At 47.9% G+C, this 24765-nt stretch overlaps 1 protein-coding gene across 1 annotated transcript in view; it reads left to right on the forward strand.

Moving 5' to 3' along the window:
- LOC118770935 (neuropilin-1a-like) overlaps positions 1-24765 on the forward strand; it is a 52379-nt gene that overhangs the window by 13642 nt on the left and 13972 nt on the right. The window contains exons 3-6 of the mRNA XM_036518724.1: positions 2637-2818; positions 9361-9588; positions 12510-12665; positions 15531-15697. Of these exons, the coding sequence (XP_036374617.1) occupies positions 2637-2818; positions 9361-9588; positions 12510-12665; positions 15531-15697 (733 nt within the window). The remainder of the gene's footprint in view (positions 1-2636; positions 2819-9360; positions 9589-12509; positions 12666-15530; positions 15698-24765) is intronic.

The raw sequence follows: 24765 nt of genomic DNA on the forward strand, positions 1-24765 counted from the left end.
GCAGGTTTTTCTGTTGCAAAAATATTTGTACGTTGAAGAGGAAGCGTGGCAGGGCTAGCTGGCACTGGATCGTCTTTCCTGGAAAAAGCCGGGAGTGGCAGGCTGTAGGCCAGCCTGTCCCCTGATGGGTTTCTCTAGGGAAAGTTTTCAGTGCTGGCAGAGGGACAGCGAGGTGAATTAGTAGGGGTTTTTTTTTGTTTAGTGGAAGACTAATTCTCTTCTTGTGGAGCTGTGAACCAGCAGAAACCAGTGACTCACACAAGCCCTGTGCGTTTCATCTAGCCGTCTACTGCCTTTGACAAACATTTTCAACTGAGTCTTAAGATATGTGTATTCAGCGGTATAGAGCGCATATAGGTTTTCATGTTCTGTTTGAAAGTTCATATGGTCAAGATGTCCCAATGTTTTTCCATATCTGAGCAGCCCAGCCTGAGAAGGAATCCCACTATGAGAAAAGGGAGCAAAAGGAAACCCTGCCTCTCTCAGCCGTAATGAATGGAGCACTGTTTCAAACTGGAGATCAAGAGATTTCAGCCCTCGTGTTTTTAAGCTTGGGAAAATAGCACCATTAACAGTTAAATTCCTGCGTAAATGTACCATGATAAAAAAACGTACATGTAGCCAGGCTTGGAACAGAGGGGGAAACTTGCTGATGAAGTAGCCCTGTGAGAATGAGTCTTATTTTCGCAAGCCGATGGGCCTGTTGCCACAGCTGTGTCTGGACGGAAGGGGGCGGGGTCCCGAAAAAACAAAACACACGACGTGATTGGCTCGAGCTGGCCATCATGCTGATCTCAGGGGTGTCCGTACAGTAACATAATGGCCAAGTGGTGCTGCCTCACTGGAAAAGTTACCTAACAGAGCTGCTTACATCTACTGATAGCAGAGGTTTGATGATCCCCCGATACATGCTATAAATGGCTTACTGCTTTAAACCTATTGTAGTTTACTGCTATGGAGATGAGTCTTCTGGTTGGCTGGGTGACTGACAGAACACATTAGCCCCGCCCACCTTTGAGTTCATAAATACTCACTCTACCGTTGCTAGCTGCCTGTTGCCAGGTCCCCCTGCTTTTAGTCGAGGATGTCACAGAGATTAAATACAGCAGACGACGGATCGATACTCTCTGCTGACAGCTCTGTCCCACCGGTGTCAGTCACACTGCCCAGAAGAGACTTGACTAGACTAGCGGGGGTGAACTCTCAGGGAGGGGGGGGGGGGTGACATCATTTCCCATAAAAGAAGCCACCGCTGTGTGCACGCTCAGCCCTGCATTATGCATTACGCCACCTGCCGCCTCCAGGGACGCGGCAAGGTTGCTGAGGAAGGAGTGCTCACAAACTGATCCAGGATCAGTTTCCCTTCCCGCCAGTGCTAACCGCGGTTATTTTACGCAAAAGGTAAAAGCCAACCTAAGATCAGTGTTATGGGGCAGAATCTGTCCAGATTCCTGTTGTCCCAAACGTGTTTATGACCCTGTAAAAGCAGCTGGAGTCCTCATTGTTGCAATGCTCTGGCTGCCTGTAGGAATGAGTTTCTCTCTTAATGGTGGGGGCCACACAGAGACAGCTGAACACCCGCCAGAGAAGTTTAGCCTGACCAGGAGTCTTCATTTCCTACACCCCCAATCTTCATTCCGTGAAACATCTAGAGTGAAGGCAGACTTTCAAAATGCAATTTACGTCATGGTGGATTGTAATTGTTTTGTCTGCAGCTGAGGTTGTGTATAGTATATCTGAAGTTAGCTGGTGTGCCCAAAAAGTCTTACGTTTGTGTATCCTAATGTGGAATGGGCTGGGTGTCAGCTTTATTTTATTTACATGTAAAGGAATAGAGTGGGACGGAAACGGAGACATGGCCTGCCTTTAATTCCATTGCATAGGTGGTCCGTGTGCCTCCCTTGGAAACGTACGTCAAGGGCAATTAAATGCCACTCAAACATCTGCCCGTGTGGCTTGGCTCACAGGGCCCGTTCTGTCAGTCAGAGAGATGCAGGAGCATGAAAGCCGTCTTCTCCCCAGCCACGCTGTTCCACCTGCAGCCCGGCAACCACGGTTCTGCCTGCCATTCAACCACAACACAACATCCCCATGCGTTAGGATAACTCTCTATTAATGTTAGTCTAATATTACACATCTGAGACCCAATGCAACATTACATTTACCCCCTCCCCCCATCCTGAAGGAGCTCTTAGCTTCTGAAAGCTGTCCGCACAATTTGGAGTGTTCACGTGGCAGCTGCCGAGGAGGGCTTGTTGTTTTGCTTTATTATTTTATGCCGTTTCGTTTTAAGGAATGCCAGAGGGTTCCGCGCGGTTTAGGAGCTCTCCTGCAAGGCCAATGCCTGATGTCATAATCAGCCGCCTCCCTCTACCTGCTGCAGAGAGGGACCAGTGAGGTCATTCTCATTAGTTATAAACCCAGGGGCTGTCCAGGCGCCTCGGAAATGGAGAACCCCCCGCTGACCTCAGCTCCATTTCTAACACGTGAACAGACTGCCATAAAACCCTGAGTTTTTCCGGTCCTGGAGTGGGTTGAAGAGACGGAGAGATGGTGCGTGACGTTTGGGTAACGCCAGTGCCCGGGTTGCCAGATTGTGACGAATGTGTTCCCCGCCTGTATGTTTGCGTGTCCAGGTACGACTATGTGGAGGTCTGGGACGGCAACGATGAGAGCGGGCAGCTGGTGGGGAAGTTCTGCGGAAAGATCGCCCCCTCCCCCATCGTGTCCTCTGGCAACCAGCTCTACATCAAGTTCGTGTCCGACTACGAGACGCACGGAGCCGGCTTCTCCATCCGTTACGAGGTGTTCAAAACAGGTGAGCGCGCCGAACCGTGGCCAAGGTCTCTGATCTGCTCTGGCTGCTTTCCACTGACCCCGGGATGCCATAGTGAGCATATGTCCTTTTCACTGAGATGAGGCAGATACGTTTATGAAATGGGAGTTGCATGAAAACCATAGCGGCTGCTATTTTGATCTGAATCCTACATTACACTACATAAGATTACATTATTGTCATTTAGTAGATGCTCTTATCCAGTCAAACTTACACGTTACCCATTTATATAGCTGGACATTTACTGAGGCAGTTCTGGTTTAAGGACCTTTCAACAGCAGTGCCTCAGTGGGGAATCGAACCAGCAACCTTTCAGTTACGAGTCCTGCAGCTTACCACTATGCTACACTGCCACCCCACCCCACTTCACACACCCCCCATTACACTCATTTGTCAGATGCTCTTATCCAGAGTGACTTCCAGCACAAAAGAACAGAAGTGTTTCCATTCAAGTTGAGTGAGCAACAGTGTCAGACCAGGCTACCAACACTCCCAAACCAGCTCCGGCTCCGCATTTAGCATGTAGCGACAGCAATGCGCCGCAGATGACCCCCTCCCAGTGGGCGGTACGTGGCGCTGCAGACCCCTGGTCACGCATGTGCTTGCGAGCAGACACGTGTGACCGCCTGTGTGATGTTAACGCCGCTGGCCTCCGCAGTGTCGATCTGCGGTCGGGACCATCAAAGCCGAGTGACCCGCTGGCCGGAGTAAACCCAAGGGACGGGGGAACAGGAAGCAATCCGGTCCTCCGAACGGGCTGTGAGAGGCTGAAAAACATCCATATTAGGCCTCAAAGGAAGGGGATATAGTCCCCTGTCCCTAATTTGCGGCATCATAGTTCATTTCCAGCTGTAACCAAGTCAGAGGGGACAAATGGTATGAGCTGATGATAGAGAAGGACTGGGGGAATGATTTGCTTTAGGAGTGAAGTTCCCTTACAATTAAGTCACTCAGAAAGACTCCTCCACCACTGAATGAGAACCCATTACCTGGGCTTTTAGTAATGGTCTTACTGCCACTGGATTGACTGAAGTCTACATTGGACCTTTGAGCAGTTGATAGAGATATTGTGTCAATATCTGTAAAAGTTACTTTTTCTATGATAGAGTTGTTAACCCTATGCGAAGGACCAGTTGCTATGCATTTATGGCGCAGGGATGCAAAACTCCCTGAGGGTCAAAATGTAAACTGGCCCCATGAAAGAATGAATGAATGAATGAATCTTGTCTTAAGTCTTGTGCTCCGTTTGAAAGACGCATCTCAGTGGGAATGACTTTCCTGTTGGTTGGCTGGCTTCCTGTTTCAGCATTTCTTTGGGTCCCCCGGTATGAGAGTGGAAAATTCCACTGTGTGGGGCAGACCAGGCAGGTGTAGAGGCCTCTATCTCATTGGTTAATGCACCTCTTCCCCCCATCCTCACCTCTTGCACCTCTTGTCCAATATCACACACCCCCCTACTGTTAAGTTCCCTCATAAATCAGTTTGGCATCATTAATATCGGGATGAGATATTTTGTAGTCTTTTATGAAGTGCATGTGGAAACGCACACACAATCGAGAGAGACAGAGAGAGACTTGTAAAAGTCCTTTGTTTCAATTACTTAATTCAAAAAAGCTTGAAAAAGCTATGATCTATGTATTTACAAGCACGAAAAGAAAAACCAAACAAAACAAACAACTGAACATAGAAACATAAACCAAGCCTAGAGGGAAAGGGATTTTGGTTATTAGATTACCATGAAAGACGCTGCATGAGTTGAATACATTTGCACCTCGCAGAAGAGCCTTCTCATGTCATTAGGAAAATGAGGTGGAGCATCGTATTGTTTTACAGCCATGATCATGGCTACCAGATGTGCACCACTGGGGTGGGCTCCTATTCTAGATATAACGCACACACACACTCATGCAAGCATGCACAAAACAATACACAAACACACGCATACACATACACACGCATACGCATACACATGCATACACACACACACGCACATACGCACATGCATGCATGCGCAAAACAATGCACAAACAATCACATGCGCACACACACACACACACACACACACACACGCACACACACACGCACATGCATGCATGCGCAAAACAATGCACAAACAATCACATGTGCACACACACACACACACACACACACACACATACACAGTAATGCCCTCACAAGACAGGAGAAAGTTTGCTTAGTTTTAGTTTGTCTTCATTTCTTTGTACACAGCGGAGTTCTTTTTCATTGTATGGGTCCTAAATTAGGCTGGTATACTAAATTGCAAGCCAAGAGATATGAAGAACAAGAGAATATGAGCCTGAGCTGGGACGTGAAGGGTTAATGCTTTCTGCTCGTGCCTTTGAAGGCTAAAGGCCAGACCCTTGGTAGTGCAGCCAAGCCAAGGGCACTGTTGTGGTGAAGCGCTGCTTTCGCATGGAAATCCTGACTAATGGCTAACGGGGTAATTAACACAAGAGTCTGTGCTGGTAAAACAGCTCTGACCCTGCGCGGTCCCATAGTGTACGCCTGCGGCATGCTAAACAGAGCGTCCCTCCGAAAGGGTCTATATTTACCCTGTCATCCTGGCCCGCTCTGCTCTCGTGCGTCTCGCAAACCAGAAACACGTGTTTCTGGTCTGCGACTCTGCAATTTCGGCGGCCACATCAAGCCTGGGCTGGGTTCCATTGAAGTGGGCGACGCTCGCTCTCCCCCCCGCGTGGGGGGTTAGAACAGCGGAGCTGGGCACGCTTGCAACGGCAGCCGAAAGCGGGGCGTCATCGCCCCCCCCCCCATCCATTAATGCCATTTATCATGTCACTCCCGCTTCACGGCAACACCTGTGTCAACACCAGGGAAGGCTGTGGGGTGGGGGGGTTGGTGGGGGGGTGAGGGGGGGTTGACAGAAGAGCTCTAATCCAAGCCGCGTGGTCCCCCCCACACCCCCCCCCCCCCCCATACACCATGCGCTCAGATGGCACGGGTCACATCTGGCCGGGAAATGCGTCACTCCCGCTGAAACCCGACGCTCAAACTCTCCCGACAGGGCCGCACACCCTCATTCGTTCTCTGTGACATCTTCTTTCTCCCCGAAAAAGTCAACAAGGTTCTGTGTGTGTGTGTGTGTGTGTGTGTGCGTGCGTGCGTGTGGGTGTGGGTGTGTGCGTGGTGTTATTTGTGAATGCGTACAGGGACAGAGAGCCAGCATCTATGACCTCCACTAAATGTTTAATTATTTGGCAGAATCCGAGTAATAAAAGCACCTTTTCAGCAAAGATTAACCCTCATCTTAGTGTAGCATTGCGGGTATATCCTGTGGACCCACAGAACCTGCACGGTCTGCCACATGGGACCCAGATTAACACCTCAGGCCTTTGAAGTTGCACAGCCCCAACAGACCTGAAAAGTAAAGTCCATTAATTCTCGAGATGCAAGCTAAAGCAGTTTTCTTTTTTTGGGAGATGGTGGGGGGGGGGGGCTGGTGAGGGGACATGTTAGTAAATGATTAACATGCAGCATAAAATAAAGAAACAGCACAGGGGTTTAAGTAATTGGTCATGAGTAAAGTGTCCAGAATGCAGTACATTTTTACTCCCACCAATGATATAGCTTTTCTTGATTTGTTTCAGGTGCATTTATCGAGAACAGCATTATTTTTAGCGCTTATCTGCTAATTCAGTGAAAGATTTCAGCTCCTCTGTGATGTGAATGGTTTACATGTTACAAATGCTAATATACAGTTTTCTCCAAAAATCAATTAACTTAGAGGAGCTTGTTTCTAGGTCTTAATTACTTGGTAATTTCGAAACATACGACAAGGAAGCACATTGTTTAAAAGTTTAGGTGTCACAATTTGCACATTGTTGTTTTTGATGGAGCTATCCATGTTTGCTAAGCTCAACCTCTGTGTCCATCAAAAAATTGTTTTGTTTAATTTTTTTACCTTTGATGAGAAAGACAGATCTATGCATTTTGGTTCATTGTTGGTATCGGACAGCACTTGTGGAAAAGCCTGCCAGCTGGTCGCTAATCCCATAGTACATATTTAGGGACAGAAAAACAACAGAACAATCTATCCTGCAACACAATAGAAACGCTGTGTTATGTGTCACTTCTCGATGAAGTCGTATCAGAGCCGACACCATCGGGAAGTTGGGTCAGATCACAGTCTTTCTGGGGAGCCACCTAGAAGCGGGGCGGGTTGAATAGTCTCAGGTAATTGCAGGGCTTTGTTTCAAGTGCCTGAAATGCGGGTTGGTCAGCGTGTCAGCTCTCGCCCCTGTCCTGTAAAACCGTCCCAGTCGCATTTTCTCAGACGGCGCGGCAGAAAGAATGACCGTTTAAATGGCGGGGGCGGACAATGCGTTTCTCTCATTTCCTGGAGCTGAAAGAGGGGACAACCCAAGAGCCCGAGTCTGACTCCCGCTCCATAAATACCAGCAGGGCCAGACAAAACACTTGGCTGAGACACATACAAAAAAAAACGGCACCGATCGACTGAAATAGACGCCGTGGAAAAAAGGGCGAGGGGAGATTTCTTGGCCGATAAAGTGGGGCAGTGTTATCGTTCCTTGATGTTGTGACAGTCGTTGTTTGAGACACAAAGGCTCTGGGTGGCAGCTTTTTTTCTCCCCTTTCATGTTGCTGACAATGAAGATGCTTTGATACGACTCAGACCTCAAAGAAGCACCAAAGCAGCTTTGGCCATATGTTCTGCCTACAGGTAACAAGAGCAGAGGGGCCCTGCAGAGTAGCCAACAAGTAATCACAACAGAGAGAGAGCACTCGTGTATAACAGAGGGGAGAGTTGCCATAAATTGCAAGGTCAATTTAATACATTTCTGTTGATGTACCAGGGTCTCGTAAGACTGTGAACCATTGCGCTGGCCGGGCCCACAATCCTTCTGTGCACTCAGCAGCCTTAAAATGGAGGCACAGAGTGTGCTGTTGAGAGCCATTGTTGCAACCATGGAAACCCTTATTACATGGGTTTTGCAATACACAGCAACCTTCCTTGCTGTTTTTTTTTTTTGAGATTTGAAAAGCCAATTTCTCTGCTGTTGTCAACCATGAGAGGGAGATGAGTCAAATTCATCACGTCCGAAAAGTGGAACCAGAGGACCTTTTGGCACACCCCGGGGCGAGCCAGCGGGCCGTTAGTGTCCCCGTCCTTTGCTAGCTCTAGGGCACGCTGAAGCAGAACCGCAGGGTGGTGGGTGTCTCTGAGGCTTCCTTTTAAAGGCAGAAACGCGTAGCGGTCTTCACTCATTCCGACCCAGAACGCTGCAGGCCACTTAGCCCGCTGGTGTGAAAAGTTGAAAAGACTACGGGGCATATCCCAGTTGGAGTCTTTTTTTTAAGAAGCCACGTCTCTTGGTATAATAAAAAAGGAACAGAATTACGGGGTAAACCTCCTGCCGCTTTAAAAAACCAAAGAAAGGGCGGAATCAAATGTCAACTTGCCTTTTTTCCAGTTTGAAGTAAAACTTAAGTAGTGTTTCACAGTTTTGTAAAAGTCAGTCCCCTTTCAGTGAAGAGGCCTCCGACAGGCTGAATTTTTCTTAATGGTCTTGAATCAGGGCCTGCCGAGAGAACTAGATTACAGAGAATTATGTGTGGCCACATTCTCTTCTCTTATTTGTAGCCATTTTTTTACAAAGAGACCTTATGTAAGATTCCATGTGCCTCCTCGGCATTAGTTGTCAGAGGGGCTCGTACATATGAGATGGTTGCTGTAAGAACCAAGAAGTACAGGGCCTGCTTGTAACCACCCTGCATTCAGACCACAATAGAGGACTTTCAAGCCTCAAGCCTGATTTTTATTAACAATGACGGCCATTTCAATCAGCATTGCTTGCAATTAGGACTTTTGAATGGAAATCATTTCGGTGTGTGTAGAATTGAAGCATCATTGCAACTGTGTTGCAATCGAGGCATCAACAGATAGGTAATAGGGTAGGAAAGTAAGAGGGTGGCTACTGATTCATCGATTTTTCCTGTATAATGCACTCTTCAGGAGTCAAGCAGTCCTCTTGTGAGGTGGGATTGTGTTGATCTTTGGCCTCTTATTCTTTGGAATAAGAACCTCTGTTAAGTTTAGTCATTACTCTTGTGGTTTATTGAGTGGTGCAGAGACATATTTAGGGCAGACAGATTGTTAGAGTTGTGGTTGCATGCTCGCGCCTGCATTTCTGTCAGTATTACATTACATTATCGTTTAGCAGGCGTTCTTATCAAGAGCAACTTACATGGGTTAAAGTTAATACATGTCATCCATTTATATGGCTGGATATTTACTGAGGCAGCCTTGCAGCTGCAGTGCCCCAGCGGGGAATCGAACCAGCAACCTTACGGTTACAAGCCTTGCTCCCTACCACTATGCTACACTGCCCCCATTCAGCATACACGTTCAGAGTCACAGGGAGGGCAGGAAGTGGCAGTAAATTGCAGTCGTACTGCCTGAGGGGGCAATCCCGAGCTCCCGAAGGCCAAGCTAAAGCACGGCAACCTTTGTGTTTGTTTTCCAGGGCCGGAGTGCTCCAGGAACTTCACCTCCAGCAGCGGCGTCATCCGGACCCCGGGCTACCCCGAGAAGTACCCCAACAACCTGGACTGCACGTTCATGGTGTTCGCCCCCAGCATGTCGGAGATCGTCCTGGAGTTCGAGAGCTTCGAGATGGAGCCCGACGTCACGCCGCCCGCGGGGGCCTTCTGCCGCTTTGACTGGCTGGAGATCTGGGACGGCTTCCCCGGAGGTGCGTCTCGCCGAGACGGCCCCCGCCATCCCTCCCCTTCCGTTACAGCCAATCACATTACTCTCTTTTCTCAAACTTGCTCTCCATTTATATTCTCAGATCCTGCCAGGAGTTTATCACCATTGCCTAATACAGGGGCTAACGGACACCATACCAAATTGTATTACATTATTGTCATTATCAGACACTTATCCAGAGTGACTGACATAGGTTTTTACATGTTATCCATTTACACAGCTGGATATTTACTGAGGCAATTCTGGGTTAAGTACCTTTCCCAAGGGTACAGCAGCAGTGCCACAGCAGGGAACCGAACCAGCAATCTTTCGGTTCTGAGCCCTGTTCCTTACCGCTAAACCACACTGCTGTCCAAATAAAAGCTGATTGACTGGTCGATTGATTTACCAAGCACGTGTGTCCGAGCGCACGCAGTGAAAATGGGTAGAAACGGGGACCGCAAGCCAAATCCGGCCATGCTCACGCCTCTCTGTCTCTCAGCACCTTCTCCATCACTTAGCGGTTGCGGTTAGGGTTTCAGGAGAATGAAGGGAAGTGGCTGCTGACGGGCAGCCCGCTACTCGCGCGAGAGAGACCGCCCTTATCTGGGCTGCTCACAGCTTCCTCCTCCCTGCCTCGGTTCGGCGGAGCGGCTGCAGACGCAGCTGGCGTCCGAACAAAGGGCCGGGCGCAGTGCTGGGCGGGCCGCCGTCCCCGGCCTCGGCCAGGCTGCTGTCCTGGCACGGGGCTCGTGTCAGCTGGTAGCGCTGTGTGTTTGTTTGTGCGGGGGAAGGCGAGCTGACATCAGCATGCTGACTGCAGCCTTTTCTACCCCCTCTCTCAGCAGACCAGACAAGCAGAGATCCTCTCTCTCTCCCGTGAAAGTGCATTTTTGACTTTCCTACTGCAGTAGCTGCTCAGGTGGCATTGTGATTTTACATTACATTGTTGGCATTTAGCGGACACTTTTATCCAAAACGACTTACATAGTTCACAATTTTTACATGTTGTAAGTTTATACAGCTGGATATTTATTGAGGCAGGTCTGGTTTAAGTACCTTGCCCAAGAGCACAGCAGCAGTGCCCTAGTGGGGAATCAAACCGGCAACCTTTCGGTTACGAGTCCTGCTCCTTACCACTATGCTACACTGCCACCCAGTGATTTCTGAAGACCTGACCTTATACTCCTCCTGAATATATTCAAAAAGACGGAGAGGCCACAGGTTTCTTTAGAAATAATCTAAGCAGGGGAGATTGGATAGTAGACCATAAGATCGCTGATCCATTACTTGAATCAGTGTTCCCATCTTAAAAAACTACAAATGAGCAAAAATCCATTTTTATTCTCGTGCGTCAGCATTGATGGAAAAACCCTGCATAAAATAATAGCTTGCTCATTGATGATCATAATTCCCCTGCCTGAGAGGGTGAGTGAACACAGATCTCTTTGCAGTAATTATTTACACAGAGCTGTTGTTGTCCAGCAGCGCTTGGGAGGGGGGGGGGGGGGGTTGGGGGGGGGTGTTGGTTTTTATTGGAAAATGCATGCTCCGAGCTGTAAGGTCTCTGTAACTGAGATTCCCAAGGAGAGAGCCACTGGCTAATGAGCCAGGTGCAAATGAAAAAGGCTGCGGTCTGCCCAAGGCCCTCCGCCACTTTATTATCACCTCTATTTTTGGCACAAGGTGTAATGTCAAAGACACATGGAGACCTGGGAGCAAAGCTTCAATATGTCTTTCTCAGTGTCTTTCACTGAGGCGAGGTCTTTCAACAACCATGTATTTAGTTTGCTCAGAAGCAAGAAAGGAAGATGTATGGCCATGATTTGACTTTTCATTGTAGCGTAGTTTGCACCGGTATGCAAATCTAACAAGCATACAGTGTACTATCCAACAATGTAGGACAACCTTTTGGACAATGTTTGGACAACCAGCAGACGACCTATGTCAGAGATACCCATGCAAAGGTCATCATTGTTAATGCAGATCAGGCCTGAGGCTTGAATGTCCTCTATTGTGGTCAGAGGTAAAGACATAAAGCAGGACATGCCATCGTCTGCCAGAGATCAAAGGCTGTTTAACCCACAGATAAGCGCTGACCCCCCCCGGGGGTGCTTTTGAGCCAGCTAAATTAGACACACACATTAAATGTTAACAATAGAAGAAATGATGCTGTTTATCTGTCTTTGTTAGCCCTGTTTCAACCCTTTTTCCCATTACTGGTTGTCAGGCTTCTTTACTTTTAATGCCGTTCGGTAATGCATTGGCAGAGGCCATGACTTCATTAACAGTTAAACTCGCAGCTGCGTTAAAAAAAGAGTTTATGACGGAACACACAGAATGGAATACCCGCGGTGCCCCTCCCAACGAGAGGTCCGAGGCTCTAAGGAAAGGGATTGGGGAGCAGGGAGTCTGGAATGCGTATCTCCTCCCCCCCCCTCACACGTCACCACTGACGCAGCGGATCAGTCACCTACTGCACCCGTCTGTGGGTCTGCCTCATCACCGTGGGAGGGGACGCCACCCTCATTACTGCAGTCTGATGTGGAAGTCTATCCTGGTTTCCACGGTCTATAAAAAATGTGGATTTTTATTCCCCCAGGAGCCTGGTATGTCAGCCAGTGGGAGGAATGTCTAATACGTAGGATTGATGTTACAATATATTATAATTACTGCTTAGCAGGAGCCCTTATTCAAGAGTCTCTTGCAGAGCTTTGCATTTCACCCATTTGTGTTGCTGGGTGTTTTCCAACCCTTTGCTGAACAAGAACAGCAATGTTAACAATAGAAGGAATCTGTTAAAAAGCCCCACCCCTTACCACAATCCCAGACAGTGGCCTGGTGCTCGGCCTTGTGGGATATGTAGTTTACACACATGTAGCTGAGAGTGGGGGTAATGAACCGCACCCTGCCTTCTTTCCTCAGTGGGCACGCACATCGGCCGCTACTGCGGGCAGAGCTCCCCGGGACGCGTCATCTCCTACACCGGCATCCTGTCCATGACCGTCAACACCGACAGTGCCATCACCAAGGAGGGCTTTTCCGCCAACTTCACCGTCATGGAGAGAATAGTACCAGAAGGTGAGCATTACAGGCTGTACCACTGCCAACCGCTACAACCACGGCCACAATCAGCTTCTGAGTAACCAGGAGGACAGATAGAGGGGAGGAATATGAATTTACAGAAATGTGTAAGAATTGGAAGACTACAGTAATAGTAATAGAAACTGTGTTCCTTAGAAATAATGAACCAAGAATACATGTACTTAGACAAAACCTATACCTGAAATGTCATCCTATAACTAACTAATTAATAACTAAAAATGTCTGTTTTCAAAGATGTCTACCTGGCTAAACACTGCAATAGGAAGGGGGGTGTGTACTTACCCAAGACATACATATCCTGAATATGAGTATATGAGCTTAAATATAAATTTACTTCAAGATAGAGGTACAGCATAGTAAAAAGTGCTTGTAAAGTGTTGTCCGTTGCTGGGTTTGAAAATAATGTAGACTTGACTTCACAGCCAACCACAGGACACTCATTTTAGTATCAGTTGTGGTGGCACTTTTTATCTGCAAAATGAGAGGAAATTTCATTCGCAGGCAAGTGTCACATATTCACAAACAGTATGTCAAAGACTCCACAGTCCCAACACCTTCAGACATCTGAGCTGAATAAGTGCGGCACTGTCAAATTCAGGGGTGGCACTGAGCCACGCCTATAAACTGCCAGGGGAAACGGATCGCTCCCATGAGAAATTTAATCAAGACCCTCCATGGCTCACTCGCACTGAATAATCATAATGGCCATTTTCACCATGTCCACTCGGTTTAATGAAGGGCTCTGGGACTTATTAAAACTATAAATCACACCGAGGAGGTTTTTCATTAGCGTAATGAATTACGGGGCATTTCCCGGGTATGCGAACTGGCATATTGCTGCGTGCCAGGCACACACTGTTTGCCAAACTTGCCTTTTTTGTGTTTTCCACATCCTGGGGACCTGCCCTCTCACCCCAATTTGTGAAACGCTCTAAACAGTTCATGTGCGAGCGCGGCCGCCATAAGCTCGTAAATCTGTCGGCGGATAGCGGCTGCCCTTTCTCCGAGCGTTAGCAGGGGCGCGGGTGTCGAATATAGCGCTAATTATCCCAGATGGCTGAAGATACCCGCGTGGCTCCGGGTGCGCTCTCTCTCTCTCTCTCTCTCTCTCAGACCCTCGCGGAGCGCCGCGGTGACTTCACTCGTCACCGGCCCTCAGGCTGGGCGCAGCAGATCGGGCTGACAGCCCTCTGCTGAGGACAGTGACATGAGCTCCGCGCTCAGGTTAGCGAGGGCAGCTTCAGCGCTTCCCCTCTGGAGACCTGCAGTGCAGTTTATCGCGTTTTAAATTACACAGCTTATTTTTATTACCCTATTTCCTGTGCTATGATTTGGGCTAGTTTTATTAATTAATTCATTAATTCATTTTATTTCTTTATTTTATTATTTATTTATTTTGCTGTGTTTTTTTTGTCAGCATCATTTTATGGGCTTTTCTGAGGAGGTGATAGTCATTGATTTCACATAAACTTTAAATTAAAATAGAACTGAACCAGCATTTCGGATGTATTGTTTAAATAGAAATACAGAATAATTTTATCTGAGAATTAGGTTTTGTACAGTTCCAAGGCATACATTCAATGATAGGTTTTTTTATAGTCACTTCTCATTCGTAAATCAGTTTTATCCATTTTTATCTATTCAGTCTGAGATCGAAGTTATGAATAGTCTGCGATCTGTGAATAATGGCTTACATCACCGCACTTTAGTTGGTATTGTCTGAACCAAAGAACCATGAACCAATGGTCCGAATGCCTGGATTTTTAGAGGAATGCACCCACAGGAATGGAGCCTGCAGCCCACAAACAAAAGCCTGAGTGTCAGGGTGTTCCTCCCTGTTCATTTCCCTGGCAGAGCTCCTGTGGTTACTGTCAGCAGGGTGATTCAGACGCCCGTTCGTCTTCCACACTCCCTCAGACCCACGACTCCGTCCTGTCCCACGCTGACCTGGGTCAGGGGGTCAACGCTGGGCCGCCCCACACCTCTCACTGCCTCTGACCCAGTGGTCCGCGTCCACCACCCCCCTCCCATCCCCCACCCCCCAAGTCTGGGCGACCAGCACACACAAACACAAACGGCGACCTGCCGCCCGGGGGGGTCAGGGCATGGAGTGATTTACCGCCTTGGAGGCCCCGGCAGGAAGAGCGTCCATCCACTCTCGGCTGCTCAGCAAGAGAAATATGCACCGTGTGCCGAATAGATAACCTGCCCAGGGGGATCCCTGAATGGGCAACCAGCAAGAAATAAAGCTTTGTAGCTTTGTCTTCTTGGCCTCTGTCAGTGATGGATGGTTTATGGCGAGACTTAATGTCTGAATACACTTAATACACTTCCACCGTATCTCCATTAAAGGGTTCTTCTGACAAAAGTAGCTGCACTGAGCTCCAGTTTTATGTGTACAGCCAGGGAATGCAGGCTTTGCACGCTGCTGCCCCTCAGGGCCTGAAGCGCAGGGCTTCCTGCAGTGGGCTTGCCAATGGCACTGTAGAGACTTTGCTGTGCTAGGCTCGCTAACAGCACTGTAGAGGCTTCTCTGTGCTAGGCTCGCTAATAGCACTGTAGAGATCTCACTGTGCTAGGTTTGCTAACAGCACTGTAGAGATCTCACTGTGCTAGGCTCGCTAACAGCACTGTAGAGATCTCACTGTGCTAGGTTTGCTAACAGCACTGTAGGGATCTCACAGTGCTAGGTTTGCTAAAAGCACTGTAGGGATCTCACTGTGCTAGACTCGCTAACAGCACTGTAGAGATCTCACTGTGCTAGGTTCGCTAACAGCACTGTAGAGATCTCACTGTGCTAGGCTCGCTAACAGCACCATACTTGCTTTGTTTTTCCCACAGATTTCAACTGCCGTGAAGCTCTGGGGATGGAGTCTGGGACGATCACCTCGGAGCAGATCACAGCCTCCTCCCAGTACAACAGCAACTGGTCCGCCGAGAGGGCCCGCCTCAACTACCACGAGAATGGCTGGACCCCATCGGAAGACTCCAGCAGGGAATGGGTGCAGGTAGGAGCAGCAGGGCCAGCTACGAATAAATTAAAGCTGACCCTTGACCCTAAGTGTTCTGCAAATTGCAGATTCCTTCCACACTCCCATGAATGCATCATCTCACAGGAGCTTGTCCCCTGTGTTCCTTTAGCATGAGCAGCATGTTTGCCGATGGATTCCATGTTATTGCGCTGGTGCGACTCTTCCGTTGCCTGGTTTCGATTGTACTGGGATCACTTACTGTGGTTCACCGTAATGGTTAAATGCTGGGTCCCCCGGGACGGCAGTGCTGAGCGTTCCCGTTCACAAAGGCCCCTTTGCGGCTCTGCTCTTCTGGCTTTGCACCTGTAATCGCGGCCTTCCTGTCTGGTGCGCTGTGGTCGGAGGGGGGGGGGGCGGCCCTGGGGGCCGGGGCCTTCCTCCGCTCCCACAGAGCCTGTCTGGGTCTTAAGTCCCGTGGCTGAGCCGTGGCGAAACTGAAATCGCCGGGCCAGACCAACGCGCTCGTCTGCTCATTTCAGAGGCAATAAAAAAGGCAGCCCTCTGCAATGCTACTGCAGCATGTGCAGTCTGTGTCCGTGATGGGAAAGCTATAGCCTGAGCACCTTTCCCTGTGAATCAGACGGAACAGCCTGCACGTGGCTCCAGACCTCGGCAATGGGATCCACACAACTCAGTGTGTGCTCACAGTGCTACACAAACAAGCTTTCCTTGCTGCTACCAAAACATTGCCCCGGGGCCCAGCTTCGCTCCCAGACTAATGGAATGAACTCAGGGGCCTGGCTGAGAGAATCCCATTGTGCCACGGAGGAGGAAACCTGTGGGGGAAGAGCGCGTGCGGACTCTGGGGCCTTTCCTGTGGGATTACCAGGGAGGCCTGAGTAAACCGGCCAAAGGGGAACGGTCCGGTCTTCACGTAACTCCCATTGTTTGTCGGGGGGGAATTCCTGCGTCGAGAAAAACAAAGGGGCCCCGGGCTCACGGCCCGCTCCGCGCGGGGGCCCGTGGGGAGATTTATGCTCCTCGTTCCACTCCGGACACTGAGCTGTACTTGCACCCCCCCCCCACCCCCCCACCCCCAGTTCTCAGACTAAACAACCTGCGCCAGAGCAAGCACCCGCTATAGACCGGCCGCACATCTGCAGGTGACATCAGCGCCTCTCCTTCGCATGCACCAAGACACGCGCAGGTGTGCCACCAATGGTGGAACAAACTGCTAAAACAGGGTGAGCAGCACCTGCCATAATGTCACCGTGCACCATATATGAAGAATATGGAGAATCCACTCACCCCCTTTCCTTATTAAAGCAAGTCGTAGCTGTGCCCTTACCATTAATTAATTCATCTGCCATTTCTTTTATAGTATTTGTGCAAAACGAGGGCTCACTCGACTAAATCTTTTAGTTCATTAATTTTATGGTAATGTTTGATAAGCCCACAGATTAATCAGTTTGCTTTGATAAAAAGGGTCAGTTTCTTTTAAGCATTTGAGCAGAATTCTTGTGTATTAATTTACACAGTTATTACTGATGCATAAAGCCTCCTAAATCCAGCTGGTTTGGAAGGCATTATATCCACACTATTCTTCTGTATTATTTTTTGGTTTTATGTAATGTTAGATTGTTAAAAGGGTTCCTGTGATGTCACACAGATGAAAAGCATATGCTTCAGAGATTATGCAGTAGTGATGAGTACACTAAGTTTTCATCTGATATTTGGTTTCATATTTAAACTCTGCGGAAGTTTTTCATCAACCACTTGATGCAAACCAAATGCAAATGCCCTTTGATGGAGAGGATGTGGGGGTGAATGAGTGGAGTCTGCATAGCTTAAATGCAATTTAAATTAAATGGACTTGCAGGACATGATGGACAATATGGTTCATATTCAAGTCTATGTATGGTAGTATGTGTTGTGCCACAAAATAATAAGAATTAAGACTGGATAACTGTGTATTGAGGCTGTGGAGAGCAGTCTCAGCATTCAGATGAAAATCTAGCCCTGGAGAGATGGCATGTCTTAGTTCCCCAGAGAAATAAGAAGTATGGGTTGTAATGTTTAAAGAGATGACACAGCTTTCATTTGTAGTCTTATTTGTAGCGCGTGAGTTTTAATGGCCATAAACCTCACAGGGCAGGTTGTTCTGCATCATGTCACTGCTGCCTATTCCCCTTATTTTCTTCTGTGGCGCGGTCCACATTTTCCTTGTACTTACAGAACTGAAGTTGTTTTCGATTTTAATGAAATTCCAAACCGATTCCCACCGTGCCATGGCAGGCAGAACGGAACACAGATTTGGAGGCACTCAGGGTTTCAGTTGAGTATCTATCAATTGGGTTTTTTTCTATGCCATAAATCCAAACAACAAAAGGCTCTTACCACCCCACTGTGGCCTGCACTGCAGACTCCCCCCCCCCCAATCCCCAACCAATCAGGTGTCAAAGTACATCTGTTACCAAGGGAACAAAGTAGAATCCTGCCGCTAAGGTTCCATTCTAAATTTAAAGAAATGCGCCGCTCTGAGCCCCCCTGCTCCTGAGCTGTAACAAGTGTTATTGAGAGCGGACTTCTTTTGGTTTTGTTCAGATTAAGTGTACCGGGCAGGACTGCTCAACAGTGTCTCGCTAATGGCGCAGATGGCCCCAGCGCGCGATTTTTCTTCTGTGCAGCCGCATTCACGTAATGAGTTAATTAATTTCTGCACGTATTACTCCCATGCAAGGGGCCGTCGTTCCTGAAAGCAGGCCCAATTTCCAGGCTTTCTCAATTGTATTCAGGCCATATCCAGGATACCATTTGTCATACATTTTAATGTTGGCTCATTCAATTACAGAAGGGCAAGGACGACGTTCAGTGCGCTTTCACAGTAATTTAGCTCGGGCCGTGGGGTTCTGGATTGCAGGGCAGGTTGGGTAGCACTGTGATTCATTCTCTGTACCTGTATATTAAAGAGGCAGGCTTCTGCGGTTATTAGGAAAGGCAGTGCTTCCCGGCAGCAACACATGCGGATAAAAATATGAAAATGCACTGCTATAAGCCCTCCCTCTGCAGATCCACTGCCATTTTAGGTAATGTTACTGTAAATCCGTGGCGATCCATGGCTGATTGACAGGCGATCTGTGCCAATAAGGAAAGCGGTTATAGGTTTGTTTTCCCTGCTCCCAAGCAGTATTTATGGAGGCTTCCTGTTTCAGCGGGAACTTCTCGCCGGCGTGTGACGCCAGCAGGAAAAAGGGGCCACATATGCAGAACACATTTACCGTAGGCCCGCGGGGGGATGCTTTTGGAAGCACAACGAAGACGGGAAAAACCCAGGAGTCCCCGGGGACTCTGGGGGGAAGAGCGTGGGCCCTGAAAGATGGCGGCGGGTTGTAGAATGCGTTTGTCGTGCGACAAGGCCAAGGCGGCGCCGTGTGGCAAAGCGCTAAAGGTGTACTCACCTTGGGCTGGCGTGACAAGAACAGAACAAACTTGTTTGCTTGAAAGGCCGCTATCAATCAAGGATGAGCCATGAATTTGCCTAAAAAAGTCACCCGTCGATGTAGCTGAAAGCTTTCCGGTGTGTGTCACGTAAGAGTAGGACACCACCGACCTGGTCCTTTTGTCTGTATAAATGTGAGCTGTTTTCGTAGCAATACTGTTTATCTACAAGTGCCACCAACATTTCCCTGAAAACATGAATAACTCAGTTCTTTTCATTTCAGACGTGAATTGTTCGCCCTCTCTGAAGGTCTAAAGGGTTAACCGTGTGAGGAATCTCACTGTAGGGAAGAAATGGCATGTTACTAATGCATTGTGTGGAAGGATGTTTACGGTACGACGTAGCGCAGTACAATAGCGGCTGACAAGGGAACAGTATGTCAGAAAACAAGTAGATGTACACGTCGATAAAGGCCGAGCTGGTGTGACACAGTTGACTGCGGTCCAGAGATAAGGTTAACCGGGTCAAGAGGAACATGGCCGCGGAGATTCATCCTGCTGGGAACAGAAACGGCTGGTTTGGGAACAGCCGGCGACTGAGCACTCACCTACTTCCCATGCGAACCAAATTCCTAAGCAGCCAAGGCTCTTTCCTGAGTCTGCATTGTCCTGCCATGCTACGCTATCTTAAGAAAACAGGGGGGTCCGGAGCCATTACCCCATGCGCTGATTACAAACCAGCCTCATTCTTTATCTCAAAGCCAGGGAAGGGCACTTAGGCTGGTGTCAGGAACCCGCTGTTACCCGCAGCGGTATCCTGTTTGCGCAGGATGTGCGGACGCTTTTTCAGCTAGCTGCAGCCAGTTGTCCGCCTGCCATTGTGTTTTTCGTTGTTTCTCTCTCTCTCTCTCTCTTTTTCTCAACTAAGGCTCCCGCAAAGCTATTTTCAGCCTCGTGTTTCCAGCGCCAAGCAACGTGTAATTACAATATGGAAGCGTAATTAGCGCTCGGGCCTCTCATTGATGAAGTCTGAGAACGAGCTCGGCTGGCTACCGGACAGTGAACTCCACTTCAGCTAAAGAGGTGCATAATGAGAGCTGTTGAACCACAAAAACCACTTCCTGCTCAGAATTCAGCCCAAATTCTGATCACTTCTGAACAGCCGGATGGTTTCCCTGAACGCTCTGCTGTGTGCCAGGCTTGTTGAGTGATTTAGCTCAATTGTACAATCAAGACGGTGTTATTGTAGCAAGCATGTATGATTGGCATCTCCCATGTAAGGCAAAACAGTGTAGGAATACGATTCAGCAGCCTCTTCTGTCCGAAATGTATGGGTCTACATAAATAGGACACACTCATTCCTGGTGAAATTCGCCATCCACGCTGTTGATGGCTCCCAGCCTGGCCAAACTACTTCTTTTTTCCCTCCAGCAATCGTTTTAGCAGAGTAAAACAATTCAGTGTCCTCAACAAGAGCACAGCTACATTCTGCTATGCTTAAGGTCTAGTTTCAATTTGACCCTGCCTTGCTTTGGCATTGACCAAACGTAATCAGCGTTGCCTTCATCAGACCATAAAAATATGCACTATAATGCCATATGGCAGCTGATTATTATAACACAATGTACATGTAAATCTTGAAAATGTCTTGTGTTTTTGCCATAAACACAGATACCTTTAGATGCTCATATATTTTTCATTGTGAATTAAATATATAATCACCGTTTCAAATTATATAAATAGATTCATGCCACAGATTCCTTGTGTCTGACTATGACCGTAGTAACCCCGTCAGGGAGACTATGATTAAAGACCTACCAGACCTCTTGCAAGTCTCCCACGTCAGCTCATGCCATTCGAAGCAAAGATTGGATTTTAAGAACACATACTTTAATAACACCATTTAATATACATAAAATTAGTCGTTATTAGAGCTGCAGGCGGGAGGGAAATTGACGGATGAATGTTCTGTTATTCCAAAATACCCATCTCTACGACGATGACGTGGAGCAAAGGATGTTCGCATTTTTCTGTTTGCTTTATATGGTCAGCGTAAATCACCGCCAAGAACCATGACAAAAGACTGAGTCTGGTCAACCACTACCAGATGGTACTTTCATTTAATTCACACACACACACACACACACACGCAAGTTCCTTTTCTGTGACGGCGTCTTTTATTTAGGCGGGTGGGGGGAAAAAAAAAATCACGGGAATATTGTCTGCCCAGGTCCCTGGTGTTCCTCATTCTTCCTCCGTCCCACACAAACAGATGGGGAGCTGTTTTTTTTCCCCCCTCGAAATCGGAAAGTGGCGAAACAAACCCAAACTGGAAAGACTCCCTTTGTTCCCTTCGGCGAGGGTTTTATTGTCCGCCCACCAGCTCAATTAGGAGAAAGACAAACACGGGGAGCTGGGATTCGTCCCCCCCCCCCCTTCCCGACCGAAGCCATGAGGCCATTTGTCAGCACCGCAGTTGGAATGGCAGCCCCCGGCACGGTTTGGACTCCTCGTGGCGATCCGGCGTGCTGTCTGAACGATGGGCGAGTTTGTTTAATCGAGCGTGAGTTTAGCGCTGCCCGCTCCAACCCAGCGATCTGATAGGGCGGGCAGACAAGGCCAGTCATAACCAATTTGTTCCCACTCCTCCACTCTAGTTTTTCAGCGTGGTCTGTCCCAGCCAACTTTTCCCGGGAGTGGGAAGCTGGCAGCTCAGAAGCCTCTGCCACGGGTCCAAGTGGTGGAGGAAGTGCTCGGAAGTCCCTACGGGGGAGAAACCGGCTCCCACAAAAAGAACAGCATATGGTTGCATTCACACATTTTAAATATAAATGGCAATACCACTGGGAGATAAGCAATCATAGTAGTTTAAAAAAAGCTAAAGCAACATTAAGTTGACAGATTAATTTGAGTCGTTCTTCCTATCAGCTCTTTGGCTCTTTTGTCAAGTCGAAGTTCACAGATAATGAGTACCCCTTTACTTTTATTTTGGAAAACTCAGAGTACATACAAGTTACGTTGTCAACACATTTCCACAGAGATGGTAAGAGCCATTTGGACAAGTGTGTGGAGCCGCGGCTAAGGTTCAAATCTCAGGCAAGACGCTGTCATTATCGTTTGTGAGAAAGCTGCTTAACTCAAACAGCTAGGCATCCAGCTGTGTAAAAATGTAAACTATGAACGTGGCCCCCGGATGAGGGCGTCTGCTAAGCAGATTAATATACAATAGCAATAATTCACATTTGCATGCATTCCCCCACATTCCATTTAGAAATGGGTGGTGGGAAATCTGTTGAACAATTTCCCCGATGAAATGGTCCGTCGGCTCAGCTCAGAGATCTGTTCCTGCAGAGCTTTTCAGCGCAATCACTCTGGCTGGCAGCACAAGCCATTTTCCATCTCCGTAGCTGTTTATTTTTCCTGGCTGTTAGGTGAAAGGGTTCCTGGGCCAAGTCAGATCCCTGACTTCTCCGGCCCGCATGTTAACACCCTGTTTCTACCCTCCTTCCGTGTCTGAAACAGGGCGGCACGTGTAAATCCCGTACATTCATTAGCAATGTTCAGTCATCAGCAGAGAATGCAGGGACTAATATAGAGTATGTTTGTTACAGGAGGGTTTTTGTCAGGTTAGATCTGTGAACTCTGAACCCTGCTTTCGCCCCCAGAGCGGGCAGTTTAGATTCACGTTCCTATGCGAATATCAACTGTGTTAAAAACTGGCACTTTGCGAGGAGGCCGCCTTGCTCGCCGACAAGGTGACCCTCGTTGTGGCTTAAAAAAGGAAATTCCGCTTCAACCAACCACGCCGACGAGCCGCGCACACGTTTCTCTGATGGCAGCGAGGCTTGACTAGCCAAGCACTTGAGGGAATTTACTGTGAATTTGAGCGCTGTTGTTCGTGGAACCTTGAAACAATGACTTTCATCGAGATGCCAGTTGTGCAAGTCGCGGTTGTGCAATTGTATCCAGAGTTAGCTGTGCAATATACCAGTGGGGCATCGGCCCAGTTTGGCAGAACAGTTTGCAGTTCTTTTCGCAATCTGTGTCCAGACATCCGTCTAGCTTCTCAGATTCCTCTTGAATCCCCTCATGCCTTTAAGGTATTTTTGCCATTAATGAAGGATTTATATGAATAAAAAACACAAGTTTTAATGACAAATTATTATTGGACTTAATAATTTTTTGTTAACTGAAAATGCTGGGTTCTTCTTAAAAGCTTATTTCTGGACCAAGAGAAATATTTTCTGTAATCTTTTAATGAAATCTATCTAGTTTATTTTCTTCCACAATAAATAGCACACCTGTAACAGACACACCCATTCGTGTTGCTGGTTTTGGGCTCATGAGGTATGTAAAAGTGATTATGCCTGGATTCTTTTAATATTTGTCTCAAATGTTGGTTTTCAGATGAACTGAAGCATTACATTTTTTACCACATGATTTTTACCACCATGATTGACTGTTGAACTCTTAACTATGCTAAATTGCATATCGGTAGTAGAAAGTAACATTTTGTTTTTAAATGTTCATCAGAGTTGAGAACCAACAGTGATTGAATCGAGGAGTAGTGTAGAGTAGGATTTTGTGCAGTACTTTCAAGTTGTGAGCGGCTTTGATCCCCGTGGCTGATTTTGACATGAATTGTGTGTTGGAAAGGAAAGTCGATGAGTTCATGTATTTATGTATTACTGATGTACATGAGGATTTTTCAGATCAGGAATCTGGGGGCGCTGTGGGCTTTGGTCCTTTTCTCATGCTATTTGATGTAGTCTCTTCTCCTTTGGTCCCGTGTTGATACAGTAATCCCCAGCCACCGTCCGTTAGAACCGTGCCTCAAACAGCATCAAAGACATCTTTTTCTTTGGAGGGTATCAAAGGATCATTCCCAAATGCACTTATCCCCCCACATTTAAATGTGAGGGAGTGTTTACATCCAGTTCTGTTATGCTTTATGAATGGCTCCAAACGGCCTTTAAATACGAATACTGTGGACTCTACTTCATCCATTATGCCCACTGTCCCATACAACACACTGTCCCAGAGAACTGTTTTTTCTCCAGTCTTATAAAGTTAAAGACCCTCAGTGGACATCTCCTTATGTTTTATATTAAACTCTTCACCAGATGAAACCCATCTAAAAGATCTGCTTGGAGGTAACTTAAGCCAAACATGGAAGGTGTAATGTTAACCTCATCAGTCTATCAATAGTTTATGACCATTTTAACCACGGGGCATTTTTTTACATGACTGCTCCTATTGATACGTGCTGTACCGTCATACCCAAGCGGACCCAGCAGTCGACGTGACCCAGATCTCGTTCCCGTCCCAAAGCACGCTCCAGAGCGAGATGCCGGAGTCTGGACATGCTTTCCAGGACAGCGTGCCACAACATAAATTTTCGACATTGGCAAGCCCAGAGTGCCAAAGAGTCCTATCATAGTCAGCAGGTCAGTGCTGAACCTCTGCAGAGGCATGGTGGTCAGCACGTCCCTGTGAATTGGAGGTGCGGGGGTTGGAGTCAGACGGGGGGAAATGTCTGATCGGTCATGCGGTGACGCAGTGCTAAAGAGTGCAGCTGCTGCTGCTAGCCGCATGCATGTGTGCATCACCCTGCTAGCGTGCACATCACTGACACCACCCTGCATGGGTATCTGCTAAAAGAAACG

This window comes from Megalops cyprinoides, chromosome 24, assembly GCF_013368585.1.
Source record: "Megalops cyprinoides isolate fMegCyp1 chromosome 24, fMegCyp1.pri, whole genome shotgun sequence".
Lineage (NCBI taxonomy): Eukaryota > Metazoa > Chordata > Actinopteri > Elopiformes > Megalopidae > Megalops > Megalops cyprinoides.